The sequence below is a fragment of the Podarcis raffonei genome, chromosome 6 (genome assembly GCF_027172205.1).
Source record: "Podarcis raffonei isolate rPodRaf1 chromosome 6, rPodRaf1.pri, whole genome shotgun sequence".
Classification (NCBI taxonomy): domain Eukaryota; kingdom Metazoa; phylum Chordata; class Lepidosauria; order Squamata; family Lacertidae; genus Podarcis; species Podarcis raffonei.
This window is the reverse complement of record NC_070607.1, coordinates 81,514,783-81,539,923: the sequence shown is the minus strand read 5'-3', so window position 1 is coordinate 81,539,923 and position 25,141 is coordinate 81,514,783. Positions and strand designations below refer to the sequence as shown.

Here is a 25,141-nt window from a genome sequence, read left to right as displayed (position 1 = left end):
TGCTTAAGTTTTTTATCACTGCTTGAGAATCTGATATACGCTGATGAATCACTGAACTGGTTCATATATAGTGGGAAACTGCGCTTTCGTGTTATGAGAACATGCGGTGGCACAGCTTAGGTTTCTGTGCTCTCCCATTACTTCTCTGGACATGAGAAGAGGAAATGGAAAGCTGCTTTCATTGTTGAGCTCAATAGAAGCCATGTCCTGGTGTTTTTACTGCTGTGCATGCTAACACTTACGTGAGAGAGAATAAGAGCACCCTTACAAGCCCTACTTCCTCTGAAGCATAACTTTTTTCCAAGTCTTCCACAAGTTGGGAGGATCAAGTTCTGAAACTGGGAGCCTCCTTTCCTTCTGGAGGCTCCTTACACAATTTAAAACCCTTAGTTTGAAAGTGGTGTGGCTCTATGAAGCTTTCAGTCTCCTAAAGTAAAGCACAAAGTTGCAGGACAAGGGTGGAGGAAGCATGCAGCCCAAAGGTCACTGCAGCTCGTTCTCTTAATGGTAAACCATGGTTTGTAGCATATGCTAGCCCTACTCAGAGTAGACCCATTGAAGTTAATGGACATGGCTAACTTAGGTTCATTAATTTCAGTGGGTCTACTCTGAGTAGCACCAGCATAGGATACAACCCATGGCTTCCTATTACGTCTTAAACAGGCAGCTGTCTTGGTTTGTAATGCTTGATTTGCAGGGGCTGAATGATCAAAAATAAGGAAGATGTATTTATCTGTGGTCTCGAACTAGTCTTCTTTCTTAAAGACTTTCTATGAATTGCCTGATTTTTGCTAGCTTACAAAAAAAAAGAGTGTTAAATGGGTGATAGTTTCATAAGTTTGCCTTGAGGCTGTGATCCATTGAGTCAGAAGGATTAGGAAAGGGAATGCAAATCAAATGCAGTTTTTCTGATACTTAAGTTTCTTTTTTGTTTTGTTTTTAAGGACTATCGGACAAAACCCTTTTGCTGCAGTGCATGTCCATTTTCCTCAAAGTTCTTTTCTGCCTACAAAAGTCACTTCCGGAATGTTCATAGTGAAGACTTTGAAAACAGGATCCTTCTCAATTGTCCCTACTGTACTTTCAATGCAGACAAAAAGACTTTGGAAACGCATATTAAAATATTTCATGCTCCAAATGCCAATACACCAAGTGGAGGCATCAGCACTTTTAAAGATAAAAACAAGCATGATAGCCTTAAACCTAAGCAGGCTGACAGTGTAGAACAAGCTGTTTATTACTGTAAGAAGTGCACTTACCGAGATCCTCTCTACGAAATAGTTAGAAAGCACATTTACAGGGAACATTTTCAGCATGTTGCTGCACCTTATATAGCAAAGGGAAGTGAGAAGTCACTCAATGGGATTGTACCCTTAAGTTCCCGAGAAGAGGGCATGATTCACTGCAAACGCTGCCTTTTTATGCCGAAGTCGTATGAAGCTTTAGTACAGCATGTTATTGAAGACCACGAGCGTATAGGATACCAAGTGACAGCAATGATAGGGCATACAAATGTGGTAGTTCCAAGATCCAAACCTTTAATGCTAATTGCTCCAAAACCACAGGATAAAAAGCCTATGGGACTTCCTCAGAGGATGGGTGCCCTGTCCCCTGGAAATGTCCGGTCTCTTCCATCACAGCAAATGATGAATCGACTGAATATACCAAAGCCTACGTTAAATTCTGGAGGAGTAAATATGATGTCCAACGTTCATTTGCAACCGAACAACTATGGTGTGAAATCGGTACCGCCAAGTTACGTTGGTCACACGGGAGGAAGGCTAAGTTTAACAGGTAGTTCTCCAGTTTCCCTATCCCAGCAGTCTCAATCAATGAAGCAGTATTCCCCAAGTGGAAACGGGCGACCTTACCCTCTTGGAGGGGAACCAAGATCGCAGGCTACAGCAAGGTACTCTCTTTCGTCTGCCAACTCATCTTCACTTTCATCAGGGTCACTGAAATCAACATCATTAGGTCAGTCTCAGGCAGCATCCAGAATATTATCCCAGTCCACACCCAAGCCTCTTGCCGTTGGCCCTATATGTACCACTTCTGCCAATACTTCATCAACTCAGAAATGGAAGATTTGTACAATCTGCAATGAGCTCTTCCCTGAAAACGTGTACAGTGTTCATTTTGAGAAAGAGCACAAGGCCGAAAAGGTGCCCGCAGTTGCTAACTACATCATGAAAATACATAATTTTACTAGCAAATGTTTATACTGTAATCGCTACTTACCTACTGACACGCTGCTCAACCACATGTTAATCCATGGTCTATCCTGTCCCTACTGCCGCTCAACGTTCAACGATGTTGAGAAGATGGCTGCTCACATGCGAATGGTTCATGTCGATGAAGAAATGGGGCCCAAAACTGATTCCACGTTAACGTTTGATTTGACGTTGCAGCAGGGTAGCCACACCAATATACACTTGCTTGTAACTACCTACAACTTGAGAGATGCCCCTGCCGAATCCGTTGCTTACCATGCTCAAAATACTGCTCCAGTTCCTCCAAAACCACAGCCAAAAATTCAGGAGAAGACAGATGTACCTGTAAAAAGTTCTCCTCAAGCGGCAGTCCCCTACAAAAAAGATGTGGGGAAAACCCTTTGCCCTTTGTGCTTTTCAATCCTGAAAGGACCCATTTCTGATGCTCTGGCCCATCACTTAAGGGAGAGACATCAAGTTATTCAAACAGTTCATCCAGTAGAGAAAAAGCTTACGTATAAATGTATTCATTGCCTTGGAGTGTACACGAGTAACATGACTGCCTCAACTATAACCCTGCACCTTGTCCACTGCAGGGGTGTGGGGAAGACTCAGAACGGTCAAGACAAAGGTAATGTTCCCTCCCGACTAAATCAGTCTCCAGGTGCAGGACCTGTGAAACGTACCTATGAACACATGGAATTCTCTCTGCTGAAGAAAAGAAAAATGGATGATGACGATTCCCCTTCCGTCTTTGAGGAGAAGCCTGAAGAACCTGTAGTGCTGGCTTTAGATCCCAAGGGTCATGAAGATGATTCTTACGAAGCTAGAAAAACATTTCTCACCAAGTATTTCAATAAGCAACCGTATCCCAGTCGGAGGGAGATTGAAAAGTTAGCTGCTAGTCTCTGGCTTTGGAAATCCGACATTGCTTCACACTTCAGCAACAAAAGAAAGAAATGCGTTAGAGATTGTGAAAGGTATAAACTGGGTGTCTTGCTAGGTTTCAACATGAAAGAACTGAACAAGGTTAAACACGAAATGGATTTTGATGCCGAGTGGTTGTTTGAGAACCACGACGAAGAGAATTCCAGAGTCAACCCTAGCAAAACTGTTGATAAAAAGATAAATCTAGAGAAAGATAATGAAAGTTCCTCAGACAGTTTTGAGAACATAGAACAGGAGTTCAACGAAAGCAATAGTCCATTTGCAGAATCTGTGTCTAACTCTGGTCGCAAAACATCTATTAATAGTATAAATGAGACACCGGATGAAAGCATATCTAAGGAGACAACTGAAGAAGCCACTTTGGAGTCTCCAGAAAAAATAGACCAAAAGGAGGATGGAGACCCAAAATACAAGGAGAGTAGCTCTGCAGAAGAACCAACAAAGCTGGTAGCTGAAGGTTCAGACAGTGAAGGTGACCAAGAAGACCAAGATGATCCCATTGAATGGAAAGTAGAAGCATCGCCATCTGAAAGCGTACCTGGTTCTCAGCAAGTGTCTGACTTTGAAGATAATACATCTGAAGTGAAACCAGAAACGTGGACGGATGAATCATCCCAAAGTGAAGATGCTACTAATAGTAAACCAGTTGCAGAAACTAAAGGTGCCGCCTCTGAGAGTGACGAAGAACAGTCAAAGTGGAAGAATAGTTCCTATGGAAAAGTGGGCGAGTTTTGGTCCAAGGACCAGTCACAGTGGAAAAATGCAACAGAAATCGAAGAGAGCTTGTCAAATCAGCAGATGGAGTGGCAGAACAGCACAATTGACAGCGAGGACGGAGAACAGTTTGACAGTGTGACTGATGGGGTTACGGAATCGATGCACAGCACCCTAACTGGGGTAGAGCTGAGTAGTCAGCAAGCATAAGCTGTTAAAACTCGAGACTCCATATCTTCCACTTGACAACCGTCTAAACATTTTCATTTCAGAACGACTGCTAAGTTCATTGTAAACTGGTACTGCCTTTTGAATGCAAGGTCACCTGGTTAGTGGCTGCGAGGCTGCCACACCGATTCCAGTTCTTATTTCAAAGTATGCTGTTGGCAAATCTCACTTGAGAGTATCTGCTGTGACGAGCACAGTAACTTAATGTGAAAATGGATATGTTGGTGGCTTCCAGTTGCTCACTGAAGAAAAGCAAAGGTTTTATTTTATTGGCATTTTCAACATATTTCACTCTGTATATGTTCAGCTGTATGTCTTTTTAAACATTACCCTTTTTCACATGGTAGTTTTAGGGCCAACATATGAGCTACCAATTCAATGTGTATAGTAGGACTCTGGGGAAATTGTTTTTTTTCATGTATCATTCTGAATAGTTGAAATGTATATTTGTACAGTCTTTTAGACCTATTCAAGTGATGCTTATGCTATTGTTCTTGTGTACCCATCATAGATTTGGTTCTTTTTTCCTTTTTTTTAGTGTTGCCCTGCTGTGTAATAAATGCTGTATCTAGTTTACCTAGCAAAAAGCTTGAAACTGCTATAGTAAGAATTTTGACAGACTTAGTTTTTGCACATAACCTTGTACAATCTCAAAACAGAGGCCAGCAACATAAAAGTATATCTGGACTCTATTGTATTATAGAATTTTCTTGTTCTTGAATATCCTTGACATTACAACTGATGACTATGTATTTCAGAGCCATTTTCTGAAATCTTTTAAGCTAAAAAAAAAAAATCACATGCAAGAAACAAGTTTGCAGCTACTAATTTTGACACCTTTTAGATCTGTATAAAAGTGTACTGTGTTAAAGCAGCATACGGAAATGAGTGCTGCATTTTTGGATATTTAGTTTTATCTTTAGTTAACACCAACATGGTGTTGTATTCATTTATACCATCTAATATATGACACATTGTTGTAGTATGGATAATTTGTGATCTTTATTTCCCCTTTGTATTCATTTAAGCATCTAAATAAATTGCTGTATTGTGCTTAATGTAAACATTTGCTTTATTACAAGGTCTGCATCCCTCATTCTAAAAACTCTGCTTCATTATGTTGGCTTTTGTTGAAAGGAAGCAATCTTGGATGATGATGCCTTGAGAAAACGAAAGATTTCTGCTGGAGCAGTCTCATACAAATCACAATAGGTGGCCTATATGAAAACAAATCCTATGGAGCCTCAATCAAATAATAGACAAATACAAATGTAAAAGACTATATAGGTTAACTGATGTGCAAATATGCAGCACAGCCAATTTAAAGTTGAGCATTTTAAAGTCCCATTGCTTTCTGTGGGGAAGTTAAATGTATACTTAAAGATGGGGCAGATGAGCAACATGAGGATAAATTAAGGTAGTAGTGAACATTGTAACTTTGGAATGTGTTCATATATCACATATTTCTAATATAATTCATGCATTTATCAGCATTTATCATGTTAAAAGTAATATACCAGGGGCATCTTATTCCATACTAGGAGTGAATACGTAATGATATGTATTTTCCCCTAATGATAGGCATAGGAAAAAAAATACTCCAACATCCCAGTTTGTACAGAGACCATTCTGTTCAAGTGACACAGCTTACTCATTTTCTCAGTTACTGAAAAATGTAAATGTTTTCCCCTTCTTCTAAGACCTCACTTGTGCGGAAAGCTTTTAAAACATCATAGTTTTGCTTCATTGTGCTGCGATGTGCCTGGAGTCAAGGATGCATCTTGTTCTAGCAGGAAGCGGCAAGAATACAACCTGGGCAACTGATAGTGGTGGACTCATAAGGCAAAAGCTCACAAGAAACCTTACAAACGTTCTGGTGATATATATTGACGACTACTTTTGCAGAGGAGGGTAAGTTAGTCTGTATATTTGCAAGTTTTTTTCCTACTAGTCACAGATATAATCAGGTATTAGACAAGCTGTCAGTTCCTGGCAGTCAGTTAATCAGGTATTTGGAGTCGACCACAAAGCAATTAGGTCCAACTTGATATTCCAGGCCACAGCCTGCCATGGACATAAAAGTCTAATACTTGCACTGGTGCCCTTGAAGCAGGTACTGTTCGTATTCATTCCTCCTTAACCTTTTTACAAAAAAACCAAATCCTTTTTGCTAGAGTTCTCCCTAATGTGTCAGCATTCCATATGCTAATAGAATGTATTCCATGTACTTGCATAACATTTCATAGGTTCTAAACTACTTAAACAGGACCTACTCCTTTTCTGTGTTTCATTTTTGGTTTATGCCATAACTGCTTCACAACTGCAGCATAATTTGTGAGTGTGTAATGCAGCACCAATGTCAAAAAAAGATTTTAAATTTTCACACTAGGTTTTTTATTTTGTGCACATGATAGTATAATAAGAAGCCAGGTGTTCTGTCAGATGTAGGCAACATGGTTCTAAAGACATTTTTGTGAGCCCTCTTGGGTAACCTTGGATGAGCAAGATTGCTTTCATTTTATATTGCATTCATGAAAATCAATAGATTGCAGCAGTCTGATCATATATTTTTAATATAGCCTTCAGTATTGATCAATTTACTCGAAAGGATACAGTTGTTTACTTCTGCAGTCTAAAATCTACATCTCCAGAAACTAATAATAGTTGTGTCAATGTGCATCGTTAGTTGTGCATGTCTTAAATGTTCTAAACAGTCCATTGCTGTTGTGAGCAAAACCAATGGAAAGAGCTGGAAGATCTTAAAAGTATGAGCTCCTGTAATCGCAACATCTGCAGCAACAGTTGTGTACATACACTGTATAAATACAGATACACAGAGCTTGTTCTTAGCTGCATGACAGAATTTAGGCATCCCAGAAGTGCCATTCATTTCAGTAGAGGCAGAACCATACACACAAAGTCCATGTGCTGATCAACTGCCTTTGTTAAAATGAGTGTTAATTCATTTCATCCCTTTTAGGGAAGTACTTTGTATAGAGGGGTCAGAAAATGCTTTAAAATCGCATTTAATGGAGAGCTGGCCCAAGACATCTTGGCAGCTGAGGCAAACCACAAAATGGTGCCCTCCTGCCTGCCAGGAAGAAGGGTGAGTGAAGATCTGTATCAGGAATAGAGATCTACACTGGGATCTGCTGTTGTGTGGATTCTGCCTGAGCAGTACCCTGTTTCATATGGGGGAGTCTGCCTCATATGGCTTATATGTACTGCTTCTGATCGCTTATACCTTTGTGGTTGAGCTTGTAACCAAAGGTTCATGCCTCAAAAATAAGACACTGGATGCAATGGTCTCTTTAGTGCGCATTACGTATTTTAATTTGCGTGTTTTGAACATGCTGTGGTTCAATAACAAGCATTTTCCAGAACTAAACCATTCAAGTTATACTTCAGAAGAATATGTGCTATTTGGAAGGGGGGAGGTAAGTAAGATTGTGCCACTTTATTAGGCAACTTTCAAAATTGGATTTCTACACTGCAACAGCCTTGGTATAAATGAAAGATTGCAGCAGTTAGGCACAGAGTAGGAAAATAGCTTCTTGCTGCAATCCATGGTACTTAAGGTAAGTAAGTTTCATCCAATTTTGACATCTTAAATGTGCTATTCCTGCTTTGTTTACATAAACCTGTCTCAAATGCCAAATGGAAGCAAAGCAACAAGACTGTATAAAGTTTTTTGTCATAGCGCAAGGGCCATCAATACTTGGAAACCAGCAAATCTGGGGATTAGTTTCTCCCTCATGGGAAAGATAAAAAGGCAGAAATATTACCACTCTTCCCTTCTTTGGTCTAACATCTATTTTACTCTATCCCTGTAGCTGTTCGGATCAAGTTCTCTCAAATGCTAGAGACGATTAAATGCAGCCTTAGTGGTTCTGGTACTTGCTGCCTATATATTTGATAGGAAAATAATCTTCAGTTCTGTAGAGTTCTGGCAGGCTGTAAGTGTGCTGCGAAGCTGTGGCATGTTTCTGAAAAAGAAGAAAGACATTAGTTCTCCCTCAGCTGGTCGCCAAAGAATTAGATTTTAATTAAATTGCTCCTAATTAACAGATTAAATCAAATTTAAATGTATATTCTACATAATATCTAAGTGGAAGTGGTCTTCTGAGCATCAAAAATAAATTTGGGAATTCTGAATATTTCAAATTGCTGCAACAAACTAATGGTAAAAATTGTTTTAAACCCCCCCCCCCAAGCTCTAGCTCTGTTAGCAGCATGAGATCCAAACGAAAGTTGATACAGGTCTAAGCTTGAGTTGCCTGCAGATTTTACTGGTCATGGGAAGAACCAATTTTGTGACTGAATTACCTCTTGAACTTTTGTTAAATTACTGAAAATCAAGTAATCTTATGTTTGATTTGGTGCAGAAGAAGATGGCACCTATCCTGGTGGCAAGTCCTTCAAACACCTCAAATCTTGCTGCCTTTGCTTTGTATCAGCCCTACCTCTTAATCTGCAGGTGTATCAAGTTATGTTGTACCATTTGAAGCTTTTGTTTTGTAAATGTATCACACTCAATACATTTAAGCTCTCGGGTCTTTGTTCCAATTCTGTGCTAGCATTTAAACAGTAAATTAACACTGAAGTCTTTCTGTGAGTGAAAGACCTTTCTGGCTTTTAGGCAAGTAACTTGGGGGAAGTGATTGCTAGAGAACTGGCAGGTGCAAGCAGAGTGTGTATTAGCTTGGCAAACATGGGTTTTTTGGATTCTAATGGCCCCACCGACAGACTTGGAAGCAGAATGAAATACTCCTCTTAATTCCCTCCTCCTCCCCCCCCCCAAAAAAAACCACATACCCAAACTGGACCATGTGAGGCCTGGACTGACTGCTGGCAGGAAGATGCAGGTCAATGCATCCTTATTTCAGTCTGGCCCTTTGGAATTAATGACTTTCTGATCTTGGCCTGTGGGACATCTGCATCCTTGTCACAGTACCAAGCTTCATCAGACGAAACTAATATAACCTAAAGTCCCCCCCCCCCCAAAATGTGGCCAGTCAAATACTGAGCTCACAAGCAGGGCATGAAGGCAATAGCCTTCCCCAGTTGCTTGTGCCCAGCACTATCTGCCTCTGAAGGAAAAGAAAAGCAAGTTTCTGTTCTGTTCTATAATAACTCAAAACTCTTCAGCTTTCATTTACATATAAAACTGAAAGGATGGGTAAGTCTGTTTAGAAGGGGGCTGGTTCTGGATTGACAGGATGAGGGGGATTCCTAATTCTTGTGCACTGCTCAAATAGCAAATGTGAGTCTGAAAGCACATTTTTAGGCATGTTTACCTGGAAATAAGTCAAATTGTGTTTTGCTGGACTTTCTAGTAATTAGATTCAGCATTACAGCTTTCAGACTTTATGAAACTTCAGTCCAAGAAAGAAGCTTAACAAGATACTTGAGGACAAGAGAACTGAGGCACCAGGTAGTGAAATCTGCTATACTGCCAGCTGTCAGTGAAAGCCTATTAGGAGGGTCTTCTATTCTTAATCTCCTCCTCCAGAAACTGGGCAGGGGGAAAGGAATGAATAGTCAACAAGGCCTTTGTAGCTTTACTGTCTCCTCTTCAACTTTTAGTTACTGATGGCTTCCTCTACAAGAACCCTTAGCATTCCCCCCCCCAATACACATATTTTTAAAATGCAATTCATTCTGAATTTCACTTCGCCATTCCCATCACCCTAGGTCGGTGGAGACCACCACAAATCCTAGACCTGTATAATTAAAAAAATCCTTATTTTATTATCATGAAGAAAAAAAATAAATTCCATTTAGCCATGCAGAAGCACTCTCCTAAGAGCCAGAGGTCCATAATGATTACACATCTCGGTGGAATTTAAGGCATTTGATTCAGCTATAAAGTTGGAACAGATTGATATCAAACTTGACCCACTGTAGTAAGGAAATCGTAGCTGTGGCAAGGTAGGCGACTGCTTGAATAACATTCCCTAACCTTACAAGGGAAACCGTTAATGGCCTTTTCTCCAGTGGTTCCAGAGTGGGACAGTTTTAACATGAAGTATCTCCATTGTAGCAAAGTGACACCAAAGACCTCACCTCTAAGTGCCCAGGCCAGCAGGTAGCTTTATTTCATTTGTGCATCAGAGAGAGAGACCCTTTCTGACAGAGACACTGGCTATGTTTGGTTGCACCTCCAAAGCCTGAGCGCGTTCCTGAATTCAGATGGCCGCCTTCTGGTATAGTTAGTTTCTCGTGCTTGGCAAGAAACCTTCAACCCGGCGCAGGAAGGCAAGGGGCTGGCACCAGAGCCAAAAAGGCTGGTGAGCACTGCAGTTCCCTTGCAGCTCTTTGCTGATCTCCAGTTTTTGCATCCGTGGTGAGGCAAAGGTGCTCCGTCACGGCAACCTGCCTTTTGCATTGCATGGCTGCACTTCCCATCATTGCACAGAGCCTCCCTGAAATGCTGCAGAGGAGGTTTAACTGATAGTGCCACATCTCCGTCACACAGTTTGAGAGCCAACACCCCCACCCCTGGCTCATCAGCCTCAAAATGGCATCGCGCCACAGCACAGTGGAGGCTGTTGCACATCAGCACTGAAACCAGCATCTAGTGGCTTCCTCCTGACGTTTTCTCTTGGTGACTCAGAGTCAGCAAGTGCACGGGAGGATTGCTGGTCTCGGCTTTTTCCCTTCCATGCAGCCCTCCTTCTCACTGAGGTGCTGGATCAAAAATGTGGAAAGAACACCTCTGCAGTACTGAGCCTTAATTAAATGTGATAAAGAATGCCAGCACACTTCCCCTTCCCCTCCGGAGGCCCAAGTTTGGAGTGTGACCAGTGTCTGCACCCAAAGGGCAGCAGCTCAGATCAGAACAAGATGGAAAGGACAGGTAGCCCTGTGTGGCTTCTGAAGTGAAGAAAATAGAGATGACGAGCAGCTACCAGGCTCCCTCCTCTTCAAAGCAAGCTGGCCATTCTCTCTGAAAGCAGCAGTACTGCTACTCAGGAGCTGAGCCATAGGTTGGAATAAGTTTCTTTTTCCTTTATAATGCTGTTTTTGTTTTCAAACAGCTAACAAGATTGGGCACTATCCCCCTTATTGCCTAAAGATCACATCGTTCCTTTCATTAAAGCATTAAGGTTACCAGTTAACCATAGTTTAATTCTGCTGGTCCAGCTTCCCTATTCTAGCAAGTTGAAGGGAATGGATGCATTTTGTTACCTATCCATCTCAAAGCAGCACTGGCCTACAGGTGACTCCTCCCTCTGTTGCTGGCATTTCATCAGCCAGCGCAGCCAATGGTCAGGGATAGATGATGGGAATTGTAGTCCAAAATCTAGAGGGTCGGTTGTTCCCACCCTCATTCATGTAAGGTAAGCTAACTGGTAGAATGAGTGCCAAAAGGCTTTTCTGGGCCCAGTACACTGTACATGGATTGCATTTTCTGCATTCACAAATGACACAGATTTGCATATTATTTGCCATATGCAAATTTGCACCCTCCTCTGCGGGTGGAGCTGGGCCACACAGAAGGAACTGCTTTGGTAGACACAATGTTGACAGGTGAATCCCCATAATTTGATTTCCATACCAGAAAAGGTTCTCTTTGCCTAATTTGTGCTTGCCACACTGCTGCTAAAGGCTCAGGAGCCCTGCTTTCCACCCTAAAAAATGCAAAGAACAAGTAAAGAGAAAAAGCAACAAACCATTTGGGCAACCTGGTAATACACTTTTTTTAAATAACTGTATATGTGTGATATAGTATCCACAGGCAAAAAAGGTGCTGAGACACCAGAAATAAAAAAACAAAGCCAGGTAAATTAGCACACATCCCCTCCTGATTGCTACATTCCACTTGTGATACTGTACAGCAGAGCACAACTAAAAACCAGCTTGTCAACCTTGAGAAACAACAGTGAGCAAACACAGTTTCACATTCTAAACTTTCTGCCATGAACCAGCCACCAACTCTCATAACAGGAGGAGGCATACAATGGCTGCAATTCTAGCCCCGCTTAACTGGGAGGAAGCGCCACTAGCTTCAACAGGATTTACTCCTGAGTAGAACTGGTTATGCCTGCACTCTGTATCACAGGCATCTAATTTTAGTCCTTTTAACCAGACAGATGCTTCTTTGTTACTAGGGAGTGTTTTTTTACCCTCCACCCATGAAGCTCCAAGACTTCAAGCAAACTTAATCTGACCTGGTTATTGTGTGTTTACTAAGATGCACAAGTCCCACTTGTATTCAGCTGAGCTTATTCCCAGGTTGGTGTGCGCAGGAGACTGATTCCTAAGAGGAGTCACCTTAGGCCAGTCACTGGTGTTGGGAGACCAAGGAAAACAAAACACTCTGCTTTTTAGTTTTTACTATTCGCCCTTTACTGGTAAAATAGAGGAAAGAAAAGCACATCTGATCAACATATTTCCTAATAGCTTGCTAAAAAAATAAAAGCTACTCCTACTTTTCCAGTGTCAAGGCCATAGGATTTTTAAAATGTTACATTAATTTTTTTTGTTAGAATTATTAATATTATATGCCTTTCTTTATAGCATAACTTTAGAACTATAAGTTCTGCTTTGTAGTAATACTGAACCCTTTTGCCCCTTACAAGAAAGCCGAGACCTCAATGCTGTACCCACTTATCTGGGAGTAAGTCCTGCTAAAGGGCAAAGGAAGATGAGGGGAAATAGTAGATCTTTAAACTGCAGAGATTTCAAAGGGAAGAAAATGAGCCAGAACCAGGAAATAAAAAATTGTACTTGATGGGGAAACAGCAGCTCTTTAATATCCCAGGCATTCCAACCACCTGGTGTCCAAGCATCCATTAGCTAAAAAGAATGAAAGGTGGGATCAGCCAGCCTAACTCATCTCACACAAATCATTCACATTTTCCTTTGAATCTTCCCCTAAGCCTACTGACTTCACCTTTTTAAAAATAACATGGAAGCTTGCAGTCCAGGCCCCCTGCTAGTCCAGCAGCCATGAGGGGCAGAATTCACACTTTTACCACCAGGCATTTTTTTGGGGGGGGGGAGGGAGAGAGGTACTTTTGCCTGAGATGCCAATGTTGCTGATAGCCAGCAGAGTCAATATTACACTATATGGGCCATTGTAAAAGCCATTCCTTGTATCTTTTTTATTATTATTATTTCATAGAATTGTAGAGTTGGAAGGGAACCAATGGTGATCTAGCCCAACCCTCAGCTAAAGCTTCTATGGCAGATTTATTTATTTATAGAATAAATGAGATCTCTGGGTATAGGGCAGCATATAAATTGAATTATTATTATTAATAACATATCACCATCCCATAAATTACTATCCAAGTTTGTATAATCGAGGGTTACCTCTGCAATGCACTCTCCGTTGATACTGTTCAAGCAGTGGTGGGTTAGTATATATTATCCACACATTCTGGAACTGTCAACTAGGAATCCACTGTCTTCCAAGCTTGCCTATAACCCATAAACACCAAACTGTTGAAATCTTTCATACCTTCTGCTATGAGACAATTTGCTTGGGACGTATCAATGAAATTGTTATCTATGGGCTAAGAAGTTCAGTCAGGAAGGGCATGAGAGTGGTATTCTTGAAGACCATTCCAAAGAGACATTGAATCTAAACTAGTATTTTTTCTAAAGATACTCTGATAGGAAAGTAGTTTGTTAAACAGTACCATGGGGCAATTCAGACAGATGGGATTTTTTAATGTTGGTGTGCCAGCCATGGTGTTGCCCAACTGTCTTAGGACCCCTAGACTTCTGGTGCCAGGCTAAATTAAGGCAGATAAAAGGATTATTTGCCCACAAATACTCATGTTCTCGAAGTGTGAAACATTTCTAGGAGCCTATACACTACTTAATAGCTTTCACTTTCCATTTTGTTCATCTCTACTCCCAAACACTGCTTCTTGAGAAGCTAAGAAAATGGAGAAACAAAGATAAAATACCTACACTGTATTCAATCACAGTGAACTGGTGCTCACTCGATAAGACTAACAAGGGAACCGTATTTTCAAAGTTACATCCATACTGAGGTCCAAGCAGCTGGAAAGATTAGTTCCTATTTCTCCTGGGGTTCACAGTCTAATAGCTGCTCAACAGAAGCAAAGAATAAAACATACATGGGGCACCTTGGCAGAGGCAGGTCTGTTAACAGCACAAAGTGACAGCAAGCAGCGCTAGGCCAATTGTTAAAAAAAGGTGAGAGGCCACATCACAGAAGATCTGCACAAAATCAGCAGGTTTTGCTGTCTACATAACCACCATTCTAGGATTAGACAAGATTATCTGCTTCACCATATAACTCTCCTCATACTTCTGTTTTAAGACCAAAGCTCAATCAGGAAGAACAATTCCATACTTTCAATATCACAATCTGTGTTTGTGGGGCAAGTGGCTTTTTAAAACGAAAAACACTAATACAAAAGGAATGCATACCCAACATCTATTTCTATGTTTAGAGGGTCAGACTCCTAGCACTTTTGCATTGGATTTTCCGAGTCAACAGTAGTTTGTAAGAAACAACAAAGAATTCGGGAGAGGGGAATTCTTACAGCATCTGTCTCCGTGTCTTCATTAGTCACCGGCTTCAAAAAGGGAAAATGTGTTAATATTGAGTTAATTTTCCTTTATCAGCTGGTTTGGAAGCCTGTTGTCAGACAGAAAGGTGGGATATCAATATTTTAAATAAGTCCAAGGTAACCTTGGGATTCCCAACCCTACGTGGCAGTACATTTATAGGAAAGCATCAGCAGATGGGAGATGCTTCATGTGACTTCTGCTCACGACTAATTCTCTACAAATGTGTCTTCCACAGCTGTTTTCACACATACACACCCCACCTTACCTTCTCCCCTAAGCTAGGCCCAAAGATCAAAAAGTGTCGCTGGTTGTGAACTCAGGGGAGAGCAACTTGCAGAGAAAACATGGGCAGGCAGGGAGAAGGGTTCAATACTCTGGCCCCACATGATCTCAGAAAATGCAGGTCTGGAATCAGGCATTTGCCAAAGTAACATGTAGCTCGGTCCTTGACTAGGCATTGTTAAAATTCCTTCCTACGTTTCCAGATTCTGAAGGGCCTGTATAACCATTGCCCATGAACTGCATTCTACAAAGAACCTCAGTGTAGGTGGAGTCAGAGACTAATGGCACAAACAGCTCGGGAGTTGGCAAACTGCCAAGAAGAGGCCTTCTGAGTACTTAGCAAAGTGAAACGCAGATTTACTTCAGCACATATAAAAAGTGGTGGCACAGATATAGGCAGAAAGTGGGTGCCATGGAAGAGAATTTTGGTGCCATGCTAAAGCCCAATGCACTGGACACAAGTTGTAACCTGAGCCCTTTCTGCCATGCAAAATCAGGAGAAACTTGTGCTTGGAGGAGAAAAATCAACAGGTTATGAGCATCTCCATCACCCAGTAAATTTGGATATATAACCAACCACCCAACACTTTAATAGTATATAGTATTAAGACTCACAGCAAGGGTAGGCTAAACAAGTCATCCTGAATAAGCATAACGTCTTTATGAACAGTAAACAATGATATATTCTTTAAATTGTATCAATGACCCTTTTCTACTTGGAATATGAGTTTAGAAGATATACAGTTTGGGATTTTAAATTCCTAAGGGTCACACCCCCTGACTTCCTTATGAGGCTTGAATGGGGGGAGGAAATGGGAAAGAAAGGGTTTCCCCCCAATAATAATAATAAATATAAATCCTCCTCCACCCATAGCAGAGAGAAAAAAGTGGGGGGCTTCATATCTGTATTGGAGGTAGGGAATGTGAAATAGCGGCATAGAGATTGGCTCATGGCAGGAGACAGGTGCCAGGGAAAACACCAACCACTGCCTGACCACACAGAACTGAGCTCATCTCCATAGCAATTATGGAGCCTTCATGAAGACACTTCTCACATAGTTCTAGACTTTTGAGGGCTAGACGTTTACTCTGAAACCATAAAGGCACCAGATGCTAGATTCTATATTTGAAATCACAAAACATATATATAATACACACAGCCCTAAACCTGAAATTTGGAATCAATCTGGCAGTCCTTATGACATTAGGGTCCTCTGCTCAGCTCAAGATCCCTCTTTTCAGCCACGAACTTAGCTAAGCTTTCCTATATGACGTTGCCAGAAGCGACATGTCTAAATGAGGGCCTCTGCTTGTTTTCTATCTGCTGTTTGTGATCAACTTGACAGTCTGTATCTGCTGGCACTCTGGGCTTTGTGCAAGGGCGTTTTGCTCTAGTTTCTAACACAGACTGTGCAACGCTGCCTCCGAACACGACACACTTGCGCTGAACGGAAGAAGAAAAGAAAACGCTGAGGTCCAAATCAAAAAGCGCTTTAACATGCTCCATCTGCTGCATGGTCCCCCCCCCCCGGTGGAGGGCTATTCTTATACCCACTGCTGTGTCTGTGGTATCCACAATGGCAGACAGCTGCAGAGCTGCAGTTTCCCAGCTGATACCAGAGGTAGTCAATTAATGAAAAGTCTCAGTTAACAGCACCAGGAGGCAGGCCACTATTCTCCACATTTTCACACAGAGGGGAAACGAAGTTCAGGGAGGCTACTATCCCCGCTCCAGTTATAGATAAGACATTAATGCATGGCCCAGAATCTGGACTCAGATGCAGGAAAAATGCTAACTTCAAATGAAAAACAAACAAACCATGCGCTACACCACTATGAAAAGGAGCCACTTGTGCAAACAAGCTCTGCTACTTGAACCCAAAAGGGAGGGGGTAATACAAAAAGGTCAGTGTGTGGCCTCAAAACCATCCTGGTTCCCAAGAAAGGCAGAAAACTCAGACCTTGAAATAATGGAGAACTGTTTGTCAATTAAAGGGTTAAACAGCTGTAACCCACACCCCAGGGGTCCATATAACTTTTTTGGGGGGGAGGTGATATTGGTGCACAGATCCTGGGTAGAAAAAAGCCCATTCAACATGGCAACAGCATAGCCAGCTAAGAGGGAATAAAAATAGTCTTGTGTATGACTATGTGAAAACTCTTTCTCTCTCTCTCACCATAGAACTGGCACTGCAGCATGGATGGGGGATGGGCAGCCAGAAAGAGAAGCTGCAGTAATCATGGCGACTCCTGCAGGCTGAGCTCTGCTAGGTAAACTACAGTGAAGCACTGTGTAATAGCAACCGCTGGCCACAGCAACTGCAAAGAGAAAGAGCTAGAATTTTCCCGGCAGGCCAGGAACGCTTCGCTCCTACTGGCCAGGAGAGAACACACACAAGCACACAAAATGCACACACCTTTCTTGTCGAATTAGAGGCAACAGAAGCCTCGGTGTTCTGCAGGTTAAGTGCAGTTGCACGAGGGCAAAGAAGTAAAGGCGGTTTAACACTCAACCGGAGCAGAATGCGCAGCAAAGCTGCCATTGCGGTGATGGGATCTTTGGATATTCAACTGCTTCTGTTAGCAGGAATGTTCATCTACCAACAACCCTTCTGAAATAGCCTATTAGCGCCCGATTACTTGAAATGAGCTACTTAAGAGCGACTAGTGCAAAAGCTTAGATTGCAGTGCAGTAAAAAAATGGCCTGCAATCCATGCAGGAAATGTAATGATACGTGCGAACGTACGTGCGAAAGTTTTTAGACTTTAATAGTCTGCTAAAAACAACTGTAGTTCTGACCAATCTAGGTTGTTGTTGTTGTTTCCATTTATATTCAGTCCTTTATTAAAAGATCTCAGGGAGGTGTACAACATTAAAAACATACAAGTTGTGCCATTTGTTTGGTTCACAGGAAATGCATAATGATAACAATCAGCTGGTAAAGAAAACGTAAAGGGTGTGTCCAAACCAAAGGTTGTGGGGGGAAGTCTTTTCCCTTCCCCTTAAATCTGATCTTCCTTTGATCTTAATGTATCCCAAAGCCTTCTTTTCTGCCCTCTTTAAGCCTGAGCGAATGGAATTTTGACATCAACTTTGGTCCAGGAGGCAGATCCTTTTAGGGATCTGGTCCATGAAGCCAAGAAGGTTCCTTCTCTACAGGATCCCACCTATTCACCTTGGCTAGGGAGAGCCATTCAAGATGAGCCTGCCTCCTTGATCCATCTGGGGGAAAGCTGGTAGAAGCTTCTACATGCTTCAAGAAAACGGGTGGATAAATAGTACAGAAATATAAATTTTACACTTTTCTAACCCATACCAAGGTTGAAGTAACAGATAATTAACCTAAAGAAGGAGTCTTATTACTAAATACAGTTGTACCTTGGCTCCCAAACGCCTTGGTACTCAGACATTTTGGCTCCCGAAAGCCACAAACCTGGAAGTGAGTGTTCCGGTTTGCGAACGTTCTTTGGAACCCAAACATCTGACAGGGCTTCCAATTGGCTGCAGGAGCTTCCTGCAGCCAATCAGAAGCCACGCTTTGTTTTCCAAACATTTTGGAAGTCGAACGGACTTCCGGAACGGATTCCGTTCAACTTCCAAGGTACAACTGTATATCAACACATAATTATATTACCTTTCTTCAAAAAGCAACAACATATGCCCACCTCCCTTGTCTGACTTGTCTTTCAGACTGTAAGTTTCTTGAAGGCAGGCACCTGTCTCTTTTTTTCCAAAAGAGGCTCTGCGTTGATGGAATGGTACATATAATAGGCTTTGGGGACAATCCTATGGCAAGATTTACTGGAATGAGCAGACTGGGATGCAGAGGATCTCCATCAGCATCAAGTCCTTGACCCTGGCTCAGCCAAAGATACATTGGCTTAATTTGCTAATCAGGACTCAGCCATCTAAGTTGAAGCTGGCTGAGCCAAGGCCAGTGTTAAGTCCCAAAAGGTGGCCATTCAGGGGTGTGGCAGGCGCAGGACCAGAGAGTGGTGACTTAGGCTGCATCTCAAGCCTGCCCAGCTTAGCCATGTGACTTGGCAACCCAAAGTAGAAGACTATTTTGAAGGCTCACTTGCTTTCCTTCTGCTGGGCTTGTGCCCTGCTATGGAACAGAGTTTGGGTCTGCTGTACTTTACTTTGCCTTAACTTACCCCAGCTTGCCTTTCACTAGTTGCTTGTGCATAGGATTGCTCCCCTAACCATTATTTAATTCTCAAGGAAGAAAATATGACAATCCTAAAAAGAGGTTTACATGACACACATGCCATCACGTTTATGCTGTGTTAAGTTGCACCATTGTGGTGTCATGCTGGTCACAACAAATGTGGTTTGCACATTTTCTCAATGGCAAGAAAATCAAAGAAGAGAATAAGGTTATTGACATAATATACATATAGATATTTCTTTTAATTTCTTGATGTAGGGGGAGTATGTTTTTTGTGACTAATGTAACACTCAAGTAAAGTAAGTTTTACTCTCCCAAGTTCAGCTGATTGTGCTCCTAACAAAAAAAAATCTTGTCATATTCACCACATGAGAAAGCAAACTGTCAATACAATAAAGGGTCATTAACCTATTCTCTATTTCATTGGAGAGATATTTAACTGAACTTTAGGAGGAGGGAACAGAGAAATTCAGAGTCATCTTGCAGGTCGTGCTTCTGGTTGTTTTGCTCATGTATAAAACGCCATTTTGAAAAAACTGTTTGCCAGATAATGAAACTTTGGAAAATTATCTTTAAAATGATATTGAACAAGTTAACTATATATGAAAATGAAAGATGAGTCTGTAGGTTGACATTTTCAAAAAATTACCCATCCAACTATGAACAATTACTTTCTTCCAGAAAGAAGTCTTTGTATGGTAGGCCACTGCCTGCCTGTTCTTCTAGATAATGAATAGCATGTGTTTCATATATCATCCCTCTGTTTTGTCAAAGGTTTGCCTCAGTTTAAGTATGAATATAAGAGAAACACACCCTTTTTAAACTAGGGGCTAGGCTTCTGAGCACTGTTTCTACTTCTTCTTGAATAAAAACTAGCTAGAATAAAGGAGACAAACATCAAAGAAGTCCATGTTTCCAAATCCCTGATATCTGAAAAGTTTGTGATGGGACCATCCATAAAACATTTCCAAAATATGATTGTCATTAGCCCGGTCAATAAAAATGTACACTATTCAGTGCCTTCATGTTTAGAACTTGTCAGTTGAACATATCAAAAATAAGAAAGCACATCACCAGATACAGGGCCGTGTTATGATAATAGTATTTAATCTGCATTTGCTAAGAGCCCAATCACTGCAAGATTTATAACAGTTTAGGGTACAGGAAGCCATGCACAGCTGCTCTCTATTTTTTATTGTGTTTTGGAATGCTGTGAATATTTGCAATTTCGGGGTGAACAAAAAAACTGCACATCCACTTTCCCCAAATGGCAGCAGGTATTACAAATATTACCAGATCTGTAAAAAAAGAAAGAAAAAAATAAAAGAGGCAGCTTCATCGTGCAAGCTGTTGTGCATTTATGTCAACGGCACCTGCAGTGCTAACAATGATAAAGATCTGTATTAAATTACAGTGCTGTGTTTTTGAATGGGCAACATGACAAGCATATGTGATGCACATTAATGATTGAAATCTACTTTGTGAAAACGGCATAGCCACTTTTGTGGACAAGTGTCACAATCGCGTGATGCCATTGTGACACGAAAGCAGAAAAGGCTGTGGAAATAAAAGGAACAGGTTTTGCACACCCTTATTAATTTTCATCTCCTTATTAAAAGTGGGTAATTTACATTGTGGACAAATGAATGCGTTGAGAGGAGGGGGAGGAGCTGGTTTCAAAACTTCACACTACTCTGTTATTCCTCAAGGACTCATTGATCGCCGAACCTCAGCACATATCAAATATTTCAAGTGGAACAAATTCATTAACTTGTAAACACTACTTAACTAGCTGCAAGTCCATGACAGAAGCCTACATCATTGTTAAAATCAGCGTCTAGGGGCAAGGATTGCGTTTTGTGTGTTAATACTTGCCATCTGCTCATGTTGAATTTTCACCACAGGAAAAAAAAACTGGAATGGCAAGAGAGTGCTTCTAGCTTATGCGGAGCTACTGTTTGTATAGATGTACAAAGTTGAATGAAGCAAAGCAGACAAACCCACACCACAGGGAAAAAAAGAGAACCTGAGCAAAGTTGAGTGGCTTTTCAAGGTATTGCTTGCGCCTTACAACCACCACACTGGGAAATCCTTTGGAGGGAGAGAGAGAGAAAGGGGGGGGGGAGTGCCTGTGCATATTTGATACTCCAGACAGCAAGAAATTTGCCTCAGGGAAAAGCTCTGTGGAGAGAGTTGGGGGAGGTGCGGTGCGCTGAGAGTGGAGCGAAAATGCCTTGTGTTGGGAGGCAGGCGAGAGATCGGCCAAACGTTATGACTCCTATAGGCCACAGTGAAGAACAGCACCTTTGCTGCAACCACCATTACATCACAGCCAGAGAGCTGCTAGCAGCCTACAGAAAATGGCCATAATCCTACCCAGCCAAAAGCAGATGCAGCAGCACACACCCCACCTCTCGCCATGCCGCTGGAGACTTACATAAGTGCTTCTGCTCACCGGAAATAATTATTTCCTTGAAAGCAGTTGCCCTTTGAAAATGTCCATCGAAGGCCTAGGTTTTATTCATTTTTAAGCAGAAGACTGGCCTGCTGCTATTGAAAGCGTGAGCCTTGGTTTAGCCAGGCCTTAATGAGTTACACTCTTCCTGCTCCCCTTGCAGAACACTGGTTTTAAGACTGCGCAAGGTATTCCATGCGGCATGAGTCGGTTGATCTTATTATATAAAGTCCTTCAACAGGGAAACATAAAACGGACCTTTGGAGAAGAACACAAAACTAACATGCAGCTTTATCAACAAACTGGTTTCCTTGGGGCTTTTTCCTACCAAACAGGTCCATAAGAATGTGTTGCTGTTTTTAGAATTTGGGTAATAGCAGTTTTTGATTATGAATTGAGGAACATGCTGCCATTTTGTAGGTGTTCAAAAGGACTGCAGAAATATTTACATTCTGGGGTGTTAAAACCAAAGCAAGTAAATCTCTGTTAGGTATGTTGAGTTGGAGAATGTTCTCATGTCTCATCTAGTTTTTTTAATTCCTCACTTGCATCTCTTCTGTACATTGCAATCTCATTTCTCCATTCAGCAAAGTATCCTTGTTTATCATTATGAAAGGCAAGGGTGCTAGACAGAAGTCTTGAAAGGAAAAAAAACCAGACTGAAAATGAACCCTTCTTCCCAGGAAGATGATAAGTTTCATAACCTTTGTTCATAAATTTCACAAGGTACTGACTATTAAAATACTTTAAACAACTGATAAAGGGTTTTTTAAAAAAATTGGAAATCTTCTAAATGGAAAACTTGGCCATGTAAACATGATTTTATTCAATACATAGCCATTTGTTCACCACTAGCCAGACTAAAGTATAACATTTTCATAGAAAACCATGGGACACACAAATACAAAATTTGCCCTCACCAAAGGTGATTCACAATATGTAAAATTTAATTAAAACCCCCAGCAAGATTAAATTCACAATTCTTCACCAGCAACAGGCAACAAATATCGTTATGTGAGATTTTAAAGAAATAGCCTCCCAAAGTGAGTTTCTCGTATCAATATGTTCCTCAAAGATAAAAGCCATGCCACCTTTTTTCTGATTTAAAATGGAAGCCATTGGCTTAAATCTTAAGATAAGCTAATTTAAGGAAGCCCAAAGAAAGAAAGTCTCCTGTCTCCTCTTCCCCTCTGCAACTACTCACGACCCCCAAAATACCTTATCCATAGGGTTAGGGGTTGGTGAGATGGAGCATGGGAACCTTTCCTGTCAACTTCCTGAAGTTAAGTTATCCTGGGATCCAAACTAATAAGTAATTCTCACCTCAAAGGAGCCCCCCATCCTTTAAGGAAAGATAATAGCTCAGTGCTAAAGCACAGAAAGTTCAAGGGCTGGGAAAGAACTCTCTCTAAAATTGTGGTGATGTGCTGTCAGCCGGTATAGATGATACAGTGGTACCTTGGAAGTCGAACAGAATCCATTCCGGAAGTCCGCTCGACTTCCAAAACGATCGGAAACCAAGGCGTGGCTTCCGATTGGCTGCAGGAAGCTCCTGCAGCCAATCGGAAGCCACGTAAGCCGTTCAGGTTCCAAAGAACGTTCGCAATCCGGAACACTCACTTCCTGTTTTGTGGCATTCAGGAGCCAAAACGTTCAACTCGCAAGGCGTTCAGGATCCAAGGTACGACTGCACTGAGCTTTGGTCTCTCAGTGTAAGGCAATTTTCACTCTTGTATTTCTACATGGTGATACACAGCCTCCTCTGAAAGCGGTAATCCTGCTGCATTTCTGTATTGGGAGTGATTGCATACTCTAATTACAATGCTGCAATAGGGGGGAAAATTACCTCCCCACGCCCCCGGTGAGGATGTGTTAGAAATGTTCTAAGGCCAAAGCATAGGTGCAATATGCACTTACTCCAAGGCTGATATTTTGGGCTCACCAGAGCCTTTGTTTAATTTAGTCTCATGGTGCACTACGTAGCAGTTCTCTAATGGCAGCAAACCGTTTTGGAATGACAGCTATAAATTGCTAATCAGAACTTTATTCCATCCCAAGTCTCATCAACAACAGCATGACTTTCAGAATAGGGTTGCTATTCTCGGCTTGAGAGTGAGAGGGAGGGGAAAGAGGATTAGAGTAAAATAGTGATAGTAAGCAAAATGAATGAAGGGAAAGAAATCAGCCAAAGTGTAACTGTCCAAGAATGGTATTTCTGTGCTCTTACTACCACATTAAGCTTTTTAGAAGCAGAACAGGGCAATCTGAATCAGCATGCCCTCTTTCATATTTACCTTCCTGCTTCTTTGTTAAAATCCTGAAAATCCGAAGGGGGAAGCAGAGAAGAGGAAACCGATTTAGTAGTTTTTCCATTACTTCAGTCACCCTTAGTAGTAACAGATTCCAGATGTTTATAATCCTAAACAGGGACAGCTGATACATCGGAGAAGTGGGGGTGCAGCAAGCCCCACCCAGACTGCCAACAAGCCGCACAACACGAAATACATAATAAAACAAAAACAAAGAAATAACCCCCCTTCCACAAACACATTTAAAAGGCCAAAGAATATTAATCAACCAAGGGCCTGGTTAAAGAGAAATATTTTTGTCCGGCGTCTAAAGATGCATAGTGAAGGTACCAGGCAAGCCTCCCTAAAGAAAGCATTTCACAAATGGAGGGCCAATGCAGAAAAGGCCCGTTCTCGTGTTGCCACCCTCTGGACCTCTCATGGAGGAGGCACACAAAGAAGGGCTCAGATGGTGGTCGCAGGGCCTGGATTGGTTCACATGGGAAGAGGCTTCATGGGGGTATTGCGGTTATGAGCTTGTACATTAACTTGTAAAGGAAGATCACTACAATTAATTTAGTTAGAGTCCCTGTGCTAAAGAACTGTTGTTATCCAGTGCTTTACATCCCTAGATCTTAAATATATCGGTCTTAAACCCAGCTCTAATTTGATATGATGTGTGTGAAACTAGTAGTAGCAGCAGCAGAGAGAGGCACATCCATCAAGTTCAATGAGGCCCAAATGACTATTTCAAGGCAGACACACATTAGATGTGTCCAAATAGAAGCAACCACCAAGAAAATAAAGGAAACTTACATTTAGTCACCCTGATCCAATAAGGTTCAAATAGGCTGCAGTCTATGTATGATATCCAAAGTCTTGAGTAGTCCCATTAATAGCACTAGACTTGAATTCAACAGGCCTGTTCCCTAACAATCAAAATTCAAAAGGATCCTTGCATTTGGTGCTGAGAGCCACACTGCAAGTGTTTCATGAGAGCAGCAGAGAATTGGCAAAGTTGAGCTTCCATGCAGTTAGCACAAAATTTTCAGGAATGTTACAGCTACCCAACTGCAATCAAGGGCAAATGTGGAGCAGGAGGTTAAATTTGAAAACAGGATGTGTCCCAGATACACTTTAACTTTTGCAAAGTTCCTACTCCACGTTACTTTCTCCCAATTATTTAAGTATTTCTTGCAGTGTCCCAAAAGCTACTTGAAACTGAGTTGAGGGGATGGAAATGCAGTCCTGCAGTTCCCTTGTGCTTCTTTCTGCTGTATCATCTTT

At 41.5% G+C, this 25,141-nt stretch overlaps 2 protein-coding genes across 8 annotated transcripts in view; one reads left to right on the top strand and one right to left on the bottom strand.

Annotated features, from left to right (window-relative positions):
• Positions 1-5,153, top strand: part of ADNP (activity dependent neuroprotector homeobox) — a 46,502-nt gene extending 41,349 nt beyond the window's left edge. For all 5 annotated transcript variants that reach the window (XM_053394253.1, XM_053394252.1, XM_053394255.1 and 2 more), the window contains one exon: positions 945-5,153. In XM_053394253.1, the coding sequence (XP_053250228.1) occupies positions 945-4,082 (3,138 nt within the window). In that variant the 3' untranslated portion in view covers positions 4,083-5,153. The remainder of the gene's footprint in view (positions 1-944) is intronic.
• A 2,253-nt stretch (positions 5,154-7,406) lies between these two features.
• BCAS4 (breast carcinoma amplified sequence 4) overlaps positions 7,407-25,141 on the bottom strand; it is a 46,465-nt gene continuing 28,730 nt past the window's right edge. For 2 of the 3 annotated variants that reach the window (XM_053394262.1, XM_053394265.1), the window contains exon 5: positions 16,177-16,383. In XM_053394262.1, the coding sequence (XP_053250237.1) occupies positions 16,204-16,383 (180 nt within the window). In that variant the 3' untranslated portion in view covers positions 16,177-16,203. Of the gene's footprint in view, positions 8,087-16,176; positions 16,384-25,141 lie in introns of those variants that run through there. The other variant, XM_053394264.1, reaches the window with a different exon arrangement.